The sequence below is a fragment of the Volvox carteri genome (assembly GCF_000143455.1).
Source record: "Volvox carteri f. nagariensis unplaced genomic scaffold VOLCAscaffold_114, whole genome shotgun sequence".
NCBI classification, from domain to species: Eukaryota; Viridiplantae; Chlorophyta; class Chlorophyceae; order Chlamydomonadales; family Volvocaceae; genus Volvox; species Volvox carteri.
The window spans coordinates 57,239-68,746 of NW_003307657.1; the positions used below are offsets into that span (position 1 = coordinate 57,239).

General features: G+C 54.7%; 2 protein-coding genes across 2 annotated transcripts; one reads left to right on the top strand and one right to left on the bottom strand.

Moving 5' to 3' along the window:
- Positions 1-1,392: 1,392 nt before the first annotated feature.
- VOLCADRAFT_108406 (uncharacterized protein) lies at positions 1,393-3,000 on the top strand (the record flags this gene model as incomplete). Its single annotated transcript, XM_002958944.1, has 3 exons — positions 1,393-2,357; positions 2,453-2,536; positions 2,608-3,000. The coding sequence occupies exons 1-3, from the start codon at positions 1,440-1,442 to the stop codon at positions 2,998-3,000; spliced, it is 1,395 nt and encodes a 464-aa protein (XP_002958990.1). The 5' UTR covers positions 1,393-1,439.
- A 1,421-nt stretch (positions 3,001-4,421) lies between these two features.
- On the bottom strand, positions 4,422-6,394 carry VOLCADRAFT_100329 (uncharacterized protein; the record flags this gene model as incomplete). The annotated part of the gene is made up of 2 exons (XM_002958948.1): positions 4,422-6,018; positions 6,102-6,394. The coding sequence occupies 2 exons, from the start codon at positions 6,392-6,394 to the stop codon at positions 4,422-4,424; spliced, it is 1,890 nt and encodes a 629-aa protein (XP_002958994.1).
- Positions 6,395-11,508: the final 5,114 nt, after the last annotated feature.

The window sequence follows — 11,508 nt, forward strand, 5'->3', positions numbered from 1 at the left end:
CAGCTGATCGTTAACCCAACTGGCCGTTAACCCAACCGACCGTTAACCCAACCGGGCCGTTAACGCCATTCAACCGGCCGGTTGGGTTAATGGGCCCCAAACGGTCGGTAACCGGCATGTTTATGCCATAGGGCCGCTTTGAGGGCGTGAAATGCCGTGTCATTGTCCCTAATAAGTCATTGTCCCGGCATTTCGGCCGATGTCCCCAAGCAACTGCTTTGCGTCCATGTCACTAGATTGGCGCAATAGGTTGACAAGGTCGTCCATATGGCACCTTTCCTTGGACAAGGCATCCTCCAATTGGCACGCGGTAAATTGACTTAGATGGTTTGCCCTGGCAAACTTATGTACTCCAAACTCATCCACTGGACGATGCTGGCTGTATTTCTTGCGTGGGCGATCTTGTCGCCGACGGGCGATGTTGTCCAGGGCGTTCCGGTCAAACTCGTAGGCGCCGACCTCATTACCGTTGTCCATGGACATTGTGTTGGAAGGATACGTTAAGGTTCAGATAAAATGAAGAAATGAAGAAACGCTCCTTCATAGTATGGAGATGGTAGAATCTTCAAGCAACTTTTGAACGACCAGGGAGAGTTGCTGATAGGCGAATTTGTATGAAGCTATAGAATTCCGTTATTCTTTTAAGGTAAATGAATGCTTATGTATTCGTCCGTTAGTAGCGTGAAGCTTTGAACACTCTTTGTACGGCAGATTCGGCACAATGTTTTGCCTCATTGCGATGTTGCCTGAAATTTTGAACAGAAGGGATCACTGCTCATGCTGGTGCAGCAAGACATGTAAGGAGATGGCCTCGTCACAATCCAGCAGTCATATATCGACAATCTCAAGCTATGACAACTTGTTACATGTGTCTGTAATAAAAAAGGGACTTTGCGATGGTGTGGGGAGCTCTTTGAGTGGTGGGACTGTGGAAATCCAGTTTGTTTCGCCCGTAACAAGTTTGTTACGGGCGAAACAACGTCCCTCTGAAACGTTTGGATATGCCTATGCAACACATTTCCTCAATTTCATGAACTGCAAGTATTCTAATCCAACATCACCCCAATCTCAGTGTAAACTAGTCTCCAAATGTGCCTGCACAAGACTGTCACCCCTGTCACCCGGCATTCACATTGCCTTAACCTCCTCAAGCTTGTCGGGGTGTGACACGTGGGCATGAACCTTGTGACAATGGGCATTGTCACAAAGAAACTGGTTGCAATCAGAAATGCATTTTTGCTCATGCCAGGTTACCGACATCGGTTACCGATTACTGGGGACGGTTAACGGATAACGGTTCGCCCGGTAATCCTACCGACCGGTTACCCATCTCGTTAACTGGACCCGTTAGGTCGGAACCGGGCCGGAACCGGCCTGGAGTATGCCATTGGGTATATGATTCAGGTATATACCTAAAATACCTAAATTTATCCTTGTCCATGTGTGCACACCTCTGTCACCCGTGTCACCTGGCATTCCTTGACTGCACAAGGCCATCACACCTGTCACCTGTAATCTGCATAAACCTTCCTGCACAAGGCTGTCACCCCTGTCACCCGGCATTCACAACAATGTTTGTGTCATCAACGTCAGCGTCACCACCCGGCATTCACAACAATGTTTGTGTCACCAATGCCACCAATGTCAAGCAGCATTCACACAAGCCTGCACGCTTTGTTGTCACGCAGCATTCACACATGTGTACCCAATTTGTCAGATCTGTCACCTGGCATCCACACAAGCCTGCGCGCAATGTTGTCACCCCTGTCACCCACCATGCGAAGGTGTTCATCGAGGGGAAGGGATGGATGCGAGCAAGGCATGCAGGACCAGAAGTCGAACAGCACCTTGATGGTTTCAAGACTGCATCACCAACTGTCATGGTCGATAGTAGTACTAACACCTGGTGTGGAGGGCAGTCATCAGTTATCCTCACATACTCGGAGGCCCAGGTGGAGGAAATGATTGCCAAGGGGCAAATCATGGACATTGGTTCAGGGGGATTTGGCTACACCTACAAGAGCAGTACCTTCGCGGGCGAAATTGTCATGAAGAGGTTCAAGCACAACCCCCAGCATACAGCCATCCAACAGGCGATCGCTATGAATTTGAGCATCGGCATGCAGTTGTTGAGCTGCAACCTCTTGCCCCTCCGAGGGGTTGTGCGGGGAAACGTGATGGACACGGTTGGGCTGGTGTGGGACTTCATGCCAGGTGGAACACTTGGCGATATGCTATCGGCAAAGGATGCTAGTCTGTCGGAAATGCTTGGCTATGTTGCGGATGCTGCACTGGGATGCCATAGCCTCCACAGAGCTGGCTTCGTCCACCGTGATGTAAAGCCCGACAACATCCTGGTAAGTTCGTGATGCTGAGCACCATCAATCCGGGCATTCTATTATTATGCACTGGACCACTGACCACCTTGATGAACACTTTTCATGGGCTGCAGATAGACAACTCCGGGGGTGAGGCTGGTCATGCCCGTCTTGCCGATTATGATCTGGCGATTTTTGCCAATATGGATTCCGGCCAGGTAGGATTATGCTTGTACTGGACCACCTGCCACTTGAGATTCTTGACACCTGGTGATGACTCACCCTACAGGTTGGTACCCCCGGTTTCAGGCCACCAGAGGGCAACACATCAGGATCCAAACACACAAAGGCCTTCGATTTCTATTCCTTCGGCGTCACGCTAATGTCGGTTCTGTTCCGTACTAAAAAACCGGACGAGTGGGTGTACAAGCTACACAGTAAGAGCAGCAACCCAGTCGCTGTCATCCTGACCTTGACAAGTGGCATCCGTGCAGCCCACCCAAATGGCCTGCCGCCCAGCGCCAGCATCGAAAACCTGCTGGGTCTTGCGACTTCTGCAACCAGGAGTGAGCAAACGGCTCGGCTAATGCCCCCTGGCATGAAGAGGGAGGACATCCAGCGGGAGTGCAACCTTGGCCACTTTGCAGATGTAATCAGGCGTGAAATCGACACCAGGAGGTGAATAGGAGGACGTGTAATAGGAGGGCGAGGGAGTGGAGTTTTATGATTGTCAGCGAAATATACAAGCTGGGTCCAACGGGCTCGAGCACAAGCTGGGTCCAACAGGCTCGAGCTCTTGTATCAGCGGTACACCAAGGAGGGTTGTCACCATCAGCGCTGCAAGATCATGGAGGAGATCTGGGTTGGGGATATGTGGCCAGATGCAGAAGGGGATGGCCTCATGTGGTTCGGAGTGGTGAAGGCCCTAAACTGTTTGGGGTGATATGACACTGTGTATGGACGCCAGGTGACAGAGATGACAGCCTTGTGCAGTCTTGTGTGGATGGCCTCGTGTGGTTCGGAGTGGTGAAGGCCCTAAACTGTTTGGGGTGATATGACACTGTGTATGGACGCCCGGTGACAGAGATGGCAGCCTTGTACAGTCTTGTGTGGATGCCAAGTGACAGGGGTAACAATGATGGGTGTAATCTTTTATTAAAATCAGGGTGACAGGGTTGCCGTGGGGGTGTTGGTATGCATATTTGTTCCACAGTCATGCAGGGTAGTCTTTAAATTAACACATTACATGTCTGTCAAACGGGGTAGCAGAGATCACCCCTGTCACCCGGTATTATTGGGTAGGGGAGTAAGGCTGTTCAAGTGCTGGTTTCAAGGTGGAGATCTTAACAGGTGGGGCGTGTGCATCGGTTTTGTTCCTGTAAACTAGTCTCCAAATGTGCCTGCACAAGACTGTCACCCCTGTCACCCGGCATTCACACCTCACTGCACAAGGCTGTCACCCCTGCTTTCAACTGGCATCCAAACAGGACCGTGTGCATCAGTGTCATTCCTGTAAACTAGTCTCCAAATGTGCCTGCACAAGACTGTCACCCCTGTCACCCGGCATTCACACCTCACTGCACAAGGCTGTCACCCCTGCTTTCAACTGGCATCCAAACAGGACCGTGTGCATCAGTGTCATTCCTGTAAACTAGTCTCCAAATGTGCCTGCACAAGACTGTCACCCCTGTCACCCGGCATTCACACCTCACTGCACAAGGCTGTCACCCCTGCTTTCAACTGGCATCCAAACAGGACCGTGTGCATCAGTGTCATTCCTGTAAACTAGTCTCCAAATGTGCCTGCGCAAGACTGTCACCCCTGTCACCCGGCATTCACACCTCACTGCACAAGGCTGTCACCCCTGCTTTCAACTGGCATACAAACAGGACCGTGTGCATCAGTGTCATTCCTGTAAACTAGTCTCCAAATGTGCCTGCGCAAGACTGTCACCCCTGTCACTCGGCATTCACACCTCACTGCACAAGGCTGTCACCCCTGCTTTCAACTGGCATACAAACAGGACCGTGTGCATCAGTGTCATTCCTGTAAACTAGTCTCCAAATGTGCCTGCACAAGACTGTCACCCCTGTCACCCGGCATTCACACCTCACTGCACAAGGCTGTCACCCCTGCTTTCAACTGGCATCCAAACAGGACCGTGTCTAGGGGAGGAGTGACGGCAGTCGACAGCTGGCAGTGTGCACCCCTCCCCTCCTGGGCCTCTGGATTTGTATGCTTTCCGACTGCAGTGAAGACCTCCTTCAAGAGGTCGGTGTGCATGTCCAGTCTCATGATCACCCGCACGTGAAGTAGGTTCTGCCGTAAGACCCCCCCAAATGCTGCATCTGAGGCCCAAATCCCGGCCATGCTGCGCAGGTACCGCTGGACACCCTTGCGTGCAAACAATGAACATGCTTCATCAATGAAAGTGCTGCCAAGACTGATACTGTTGCCCTTGAGGTCCCGAGCCATGAACTCCTCCAAGATGGCAATAGCCCGCTCCAGGGTGATCCTGTCAACACCTCCATTGGTGACGCGCCCTCCCAACCTGCTAAGATCCAGACCCATCAGTGCCGTCGACCTGCTACTGTGCTGGATGTATGCTGGCGCGTCCGGCGGGGGAAAAACCTGGGCCACCCCACATGCCTGCAGCCCCTTCCCAAATGTGATGAGGTCGGGGAAGAAAGCTGGATAGTGAAGGTACGAAAATATGTGCCCAGTGTGAAGTGCCATCATGATGTCGTCAATCGCGAGGATGACACCCTTAGCTGCTGTGAGATGCCTGAGCGCCAGCAAAAAGCCATAGGTATATCCCATTAGGTCATTGGATGTGAAGGTCTCAATCAAGATTACACCCACATGGACCTGGTGCATCCTCGAGCTGACGACAGTGATTGCAGCCTCCTCGGTCTCTGTGAGTGGAGCAGGAATGAGGGTGCTCGAGTCCGACTGTTGGTGAAGGGCCGTGGCCACCTGCCTGACATAGGTAGCCGCTGCCTTAGCATCCTCTTTGGCGGCGGGAGGTGCACTCTTCGCTTCAGCAATAATAGCCTTAGACCGGGTGCTCACCATGGCTTCACAAGAGCTGGAGAAGAGGTGAATGCCCTCTATCTTGCGCCTGGAGAGCTCTCCAACCTCGGACATGTAGCTCCAGCCCAGGGGGAGCGGGCACACCAGCAAGGGACGGAGTGCCAGGATGTCTGGGTCCTGAGCATTTGCACGCCCATCATGGACAAAGAGCCTTGATGACAAGGCTGCGATTGGCCCACGAGCTTCACCATATCCCCCATCCTGGAGCATCATGTACCCCTTCTGATGGGCACCAGACAGGTGACTTGCTTGCAAGTTGGCAACATCCCATAGCAGGTTGTTCGCATCGGTGCCGGTACTTGCCAGAGCGAGGATCTTAATGGGATGGCCGGTGATGTTTTGCATGGCCACTTCAAGCTGAGGGACAGCAACATGGATGTGCCCCTTGGCAGCCGATTCGACCGTGTGGCAAGGAGGGGATGGATCCAGGGCCAAGGTCTTGATGAGGTTGTGGTAGTCTGCTGAGCGCAGCTCTGAGCCATCTGACAGTACACAGAGCCCATACTCTGATGAACCATCAAACAACTCACACTCGAGTTTAAAGCTGCAAAAGTGCAGGTGCCCTGACTCACAATCATTGCAAGTCAAGGCCTGACACAGCTTGCACCTAAGGTGGGGGGGGAGCAGGGCGAGTTCAATGGTTTATCGATGGGGGCTGGCATTTAGGTCTAGACTAATGTGGTGTCTTACCGCCTGGTCGACCGCTGTGTGTGGCAGACCGAGCACTTTTGGTGACCTCGATACGCCTCAAAGATCTCTGGGACCTCGATGCTAGATTTTTCAGCTCGAGTCACTGCCTTAACCTCCCCAAGCTTGTCAGGGTGTGACACGTGGGCATGAACCTTGTGACAATCGGCATTGTCACAAAGAAACTGGTTGCAATCAGGAATGCTACAAACTTTCCTGCAAAGCTTGCGCTTTTTTCCATGAATATAGCAACCTGGATTTTCACAGTGGCCACGTTTGCTGCCCGCGGCGTCCATGTATGTTCCAATTAAGAAGCAGGAAAGGACACAGTGATGCTAAATGGAATGTCTTCACAATATACGGCTAAAGTAATTTAGCCAAACAATTTAGTGGCTCCTGTATTTCAATTTCGATTTGTGTGTACGGTCATTGTACCTATCTATGAGTAATTTTTAGCATTACTCATACTACATTCTCATCTTAGATATCTCAGTATTAATTTCATTTTGGCTCATGCCAGGTTACCGACATCGGTTACCGATTACTGGGGACGGTTAACGGATAACGGTTCGCCCGGTAATCCTACCGACCGGTTACCGATCTCGTTAACTGGACCCGTTAGGTCGGAACCGGGCCGGAACCGGCCTGGAGTATGCCATAGGGCCAGGGGTGGACGAGCAATCACGTCGTTATCTCTTGGTCATTGCGCCTGACGCATTTTGCACTAGTGGCATGCTTGCTATTATTCGTGTTTTGAGTAACGTTTCGTTGCATGAAATTGCAGCAGCAGTTTCGGTTTCTCAACCTCCTGATCAATCAACCGTTCACGGTCTTGCATTTCCCATTTCTAACTCTGAAGTAGTAGCTTCTTGGCCACTTGTCTTTGCCGCCGCTACTCAAGCCGAACAGGAAGAAGTCGCTGTTTCAGGCGAACGGTTTCCTGACATCTGGCAGGACGACATGTGCATGCATTATACTCGCACGGGCGCGCATATGCCTGGCATTTCGCTCGATGAGCAACGTCGGGTAATTCGCCGCACCAGGCACTATCGCATGCTAGGTGGCAATCTATACCGCATATTTAGTGATTCCCGTAGGCGGTTGGTTCCTAAACCGCCTGATCGTCTTGCACTTGTTCAGCGCACCCACGAAGAGACGGGACATTTTGGCGTTCGTCGCACCTTGGCACTTTTGCTCACCCAGCACTGGTGGCATGGTATGCATCGCGACGTTTCCACTGTTGTACGGCACTGCGAGTCTTGTGACCGCGTCAACACCTCATTTGCATCTCCTTCCCCTGTTCTTAATCCTTTGCCTGTTCAAGGGATGTTCTATCGTTGGAGAGTTGATCTGTGTGGTCCATTTGCCAAAACCGCAGCTGGGAATACGTACGTCATGATTTGTATTGAACATTTCTCCAAATACGCGGTTTTCATTCTTTTGCCTGATAAGGAGGCAGAGCATGCAGACAAATGTTGCGTTTCAAGCGTATGAAGGCTCGTTGCGTCAGGTTGCGTCAAGTTTACTGCGGCCTAACACACCAAACACACACCAAACACACGCGATTTACTTTGATTAATCGCATGACATAACAATTCACATGCGATGTTTTATGTGTTGGTCGCATACTCAGTTCGTTAACCTTCACGCAGTCTCATGAGAGAATAACATGCTTGGCAGCACTCAGGGGGCCCTTCCGCGAACAAGATCGCATCAGGCGCAGCCTTACATCGTACAACGATTCATCATACCATCAATAGATGCCAGAAAGGTGGCGGGACATATGCCACATGCGAACGCGCACACAATTAGACCCCCGCTGGCTGTGAGGCAGTTGTGGGGACATGCCTGGGAGGCTGAAAGGGCTTCCGGACGCATAAATCGCATCAGGCACTGTCTTACACCGTGCCAACGATGTATGACGCCATCAACTATTTGCCGAAATGTGACGGGGAAGGCTGCTGGGGAATGGAGCATCCAACATAACATTAACTAGTTGTTAGGAAGGCGGCGGGGAAAGGAGCATCCAACACGCAATTAACCCCCCGCCGTGAGATGTGTCGGTGGCTGTGAGGCAGTTGTGGGGACATGCCTGGGAGGCTGAAAGGGCATAAATCGCATCAGGAGCCATCGTACGCTGCAACAACGATGCATCATACCATCAACTAGTTGCCAGAAAGGTGGCGGGGAACGCGGCTTGATCAGTCATGCTCGCTAGGCAACCATCATGGGGAAGGGATGTAAGGGTGTCCTCCTCTCGGATGGGTCGAACTACTCCCAGTGGCTCGGCGACTTAGGCGATTTCTTTGCAACATCCAAGTTGAAGACTACATCAACACCCGTCGCCTCCGGGCCGCAACGCCCAAGACGCCCTGGAGGAGGACGCACAGGCGCTCGGCTACCTGCATCTGTCCTGTGAACTGCCCATCAAGCAGTTGCTCAGGAATTGCCAGACCATTCTCGCCGCCATGCAGCTCTTACAGCAACAATTGCGTTCTGCATCCCAGGCCCGGCTGAGCCTGTTGGAGCCGCAGAAACAGCTGAGCATGTGCGATGGGAAGACGACCACTGACTTTGTTGAGCAGGCAGAGCAGCTCCGTAGCAATATAATCATGGCCGGCGGCCAGTGGGACGAGAGCACGATGCACCACGCCATTCTCCGTGGCCTGCCTCCGCAGTGCACCATCACCATCGAGTTGACGATGTATCAGCCCAACTTAACGACCCCACAGCTCGTGCTCATGCTGCGTGAGAAGGAGAACAACCCTAAGACCTAAGCAAGCAAGACAAGCCTGGTGGGAGCTGTCGGCCCTGGCCGTGCTGCCAGTGGAATCGGCAGCGCCGCCGGTGCTGCAGGCGCCGTGGGGGCCGGCGACACCTGCTACTACTGCGGACAGCCTGGTCACTATGTTCGCGAGTGTCCCGTTAAGCAGGCGGATGAGTCCGTCGGCCTTCACCGCAGCAACACACTCGAGCAGCTGCACGCCGCCGGCAACATCAGTTGAGGCAGCTGCAACCGCCACCGTGACGGTGGCGGCAGGGGCACTGGCAGTGGCAATGGCGGTAACAGCAGGGCCGACGGAGCATGTGAATGTGGCCGTGCTCGATGCGGCAACAGCCACCACAACGGTGGCGACACTGCAGGCGGCAGCAGTGGCAGCGGCTCGGGCAGCAGCAGAAGCAGCCCACGCCAGAGCCGTGCCCCAGTGCTGGTCATCGACCGCAGTGGAAGCAGCTCACGAGTCACCCTCGACTCAGGCTCACCATACCACCTCACGGGTGACCGCTCCCTGCTGCACAACCATGTCCCCGCCGGCGCGCCACGGCTAATGGGGTGGGGCAACATGTCGTGGGAACAGGGAAGCTGCACCTGCATACTCGTGATGGACACAATGTCCGGCTGCACAACATGCTGCACGTCCCCAGCTCGGGCCTCACCCTGACGTCTGTCACCTCGTGAGAGGTCGACAGACCTCATGACACGCGGCTACTCGGTCACGTTCAGCATGGACAAGACGGGCTGCTGGTTCTCATGCATCAGCCTCCTGCACAACAGCCCGTCTATAACCCCATGGAGTGAGCGTGGGCACTATGCATGGACGTGGACCTGCAGGCGCCGACCGACGTCACCGTCAATGCCCTCAGCACCACGGGCGACAGAGCTGGCAGGGGCCAGGCTGCAGGTAGCAGTGCTGGCAGAAGTGCCGCCACCATCACCAGCACCTGTGGCGGCAGCACCGCCGGCAGCCACACCGGTGGAGGCCAACCGAACGGCGACAGCAACGGCAAAGGGCAACCAGGCAACGGCAGCCCCGGGGCCACTGAATGCTCAGTTGCCGAACTTGCGGCAGCACAGCACCTGCACTGCCAGTACGGTCACCTCGGTTACCGCGTGCTGAAGCAGCTGATCAGCAAGCAGCTGGTGCAGGGGCCACAGGTCACTCCAGCGGCACTATGACAGGCGGTGGAGGCCGTCTGCGAGGCCTGTGTCACCGTGAAGGCCACCGCAACCGCCCACCCCAGCCGCGGCAACCAGCCGTAGCACACACTGGAGGTCGTACACTCTGACCTGTGCGGGCCCATGCCGACCATGGGCCGAGGGGGTGCACGCTACTTGCTGACGCTGCTGGATGGTGCCACCGGTCTGTCCGCCGTCCGCACGCTGGCCAGCAAGAGCCAATGGGCGAAGTGCTGCAGGACATGGTGACACAGCTGGAGGCCCGCCACCCGAACCACGCACGGGTACACACGCTGCACAGCGACAACGGTGGTGAGTACATCGCCAAGCAACTGGAGCAGTGGCTGCGCCAGCACGGCACCGCACACACCCACTCGGCGCCGTACACCCCAGAGCAGAACGGAGTGGTGGAGCGACTCAACCACACACTCTTCGACCGTGTGCAGGCGATGCTGCATGACACAGCACTCCCGGTCAGCTACTGGCTGGAGGCTGCACTCTACACCAACCTCCTGTGCAATGTGGTCCCCTCTCAGGGCCGGGAGGCCACACCGAGGGAAGCTTATCACGGCGTCCCCCCCGACGTCAGCCACCTCCACACCTTCGGCTGCCTGGCCTACATCCGCATCCCAGCCAGCCAGCAGGACAAACTCAGTCCTCGTGCAAAGGCGGGAACCTACCGCTGACCGGAGCACGGCATGGCCACCCACCGCGTCCTCGTCGAGGGCAAGGTGACCGTGAGCAGCGACGTCACCTTCGATGACGACTGCCACGGCCCGGTTCACAACAGGCGGGCACCCTCTTCGGCACTAGCCCCGCCTGCCCTGGCGGCAGGGACACTATCGGCGGCTCTACACCGCCCGCCATGCTGCCGACCCCAGCGGCTACCCCGCCCCCGGCGACCCCAACAATGCCCCTTCCATCGCAACACCCGCAGTCAATGGCAGTCCCTGCACATGCTGCAGCCCCGGTCAGTGACGGCCTGCCAACCCGACAGCAGCAGCAGTGGCGGCGGCGGAGAGTCGGGAAGTCCACCGCTGCTCAGGTGGTAGCGCTGACAGCGCTAAGTCTAACATGCCCGATGGCAGCGGCGGTGGCGGAGGCAACAGCGCGGTGCACACTGCCAACGACATGCTGGTGACGGCGGACAACCTGCAACCTGCCCAGTTTAAATAGGGGGGACTAACGGCTCACCTCGACTGTAATCACAAATTTAGATGCTTAATTCTCCATACTGACATTCTCCTTACACTTCGTCAATTGCTTATACTTTACTGTTGCAACAACTAGCAATGTGTGGGCAATTTGCACTGTACGACCAATGCAAGAAAACAAACCGTTTCAATCATTGGAAAAGCCACACAGCCCACATGCTTGCAAATGCCAACAGGTAAAAGCTTTTCGCCTAAAGCTTTCCAAGAACAAGGGGCAGGAGAGAGGGGAAAGTGCGGG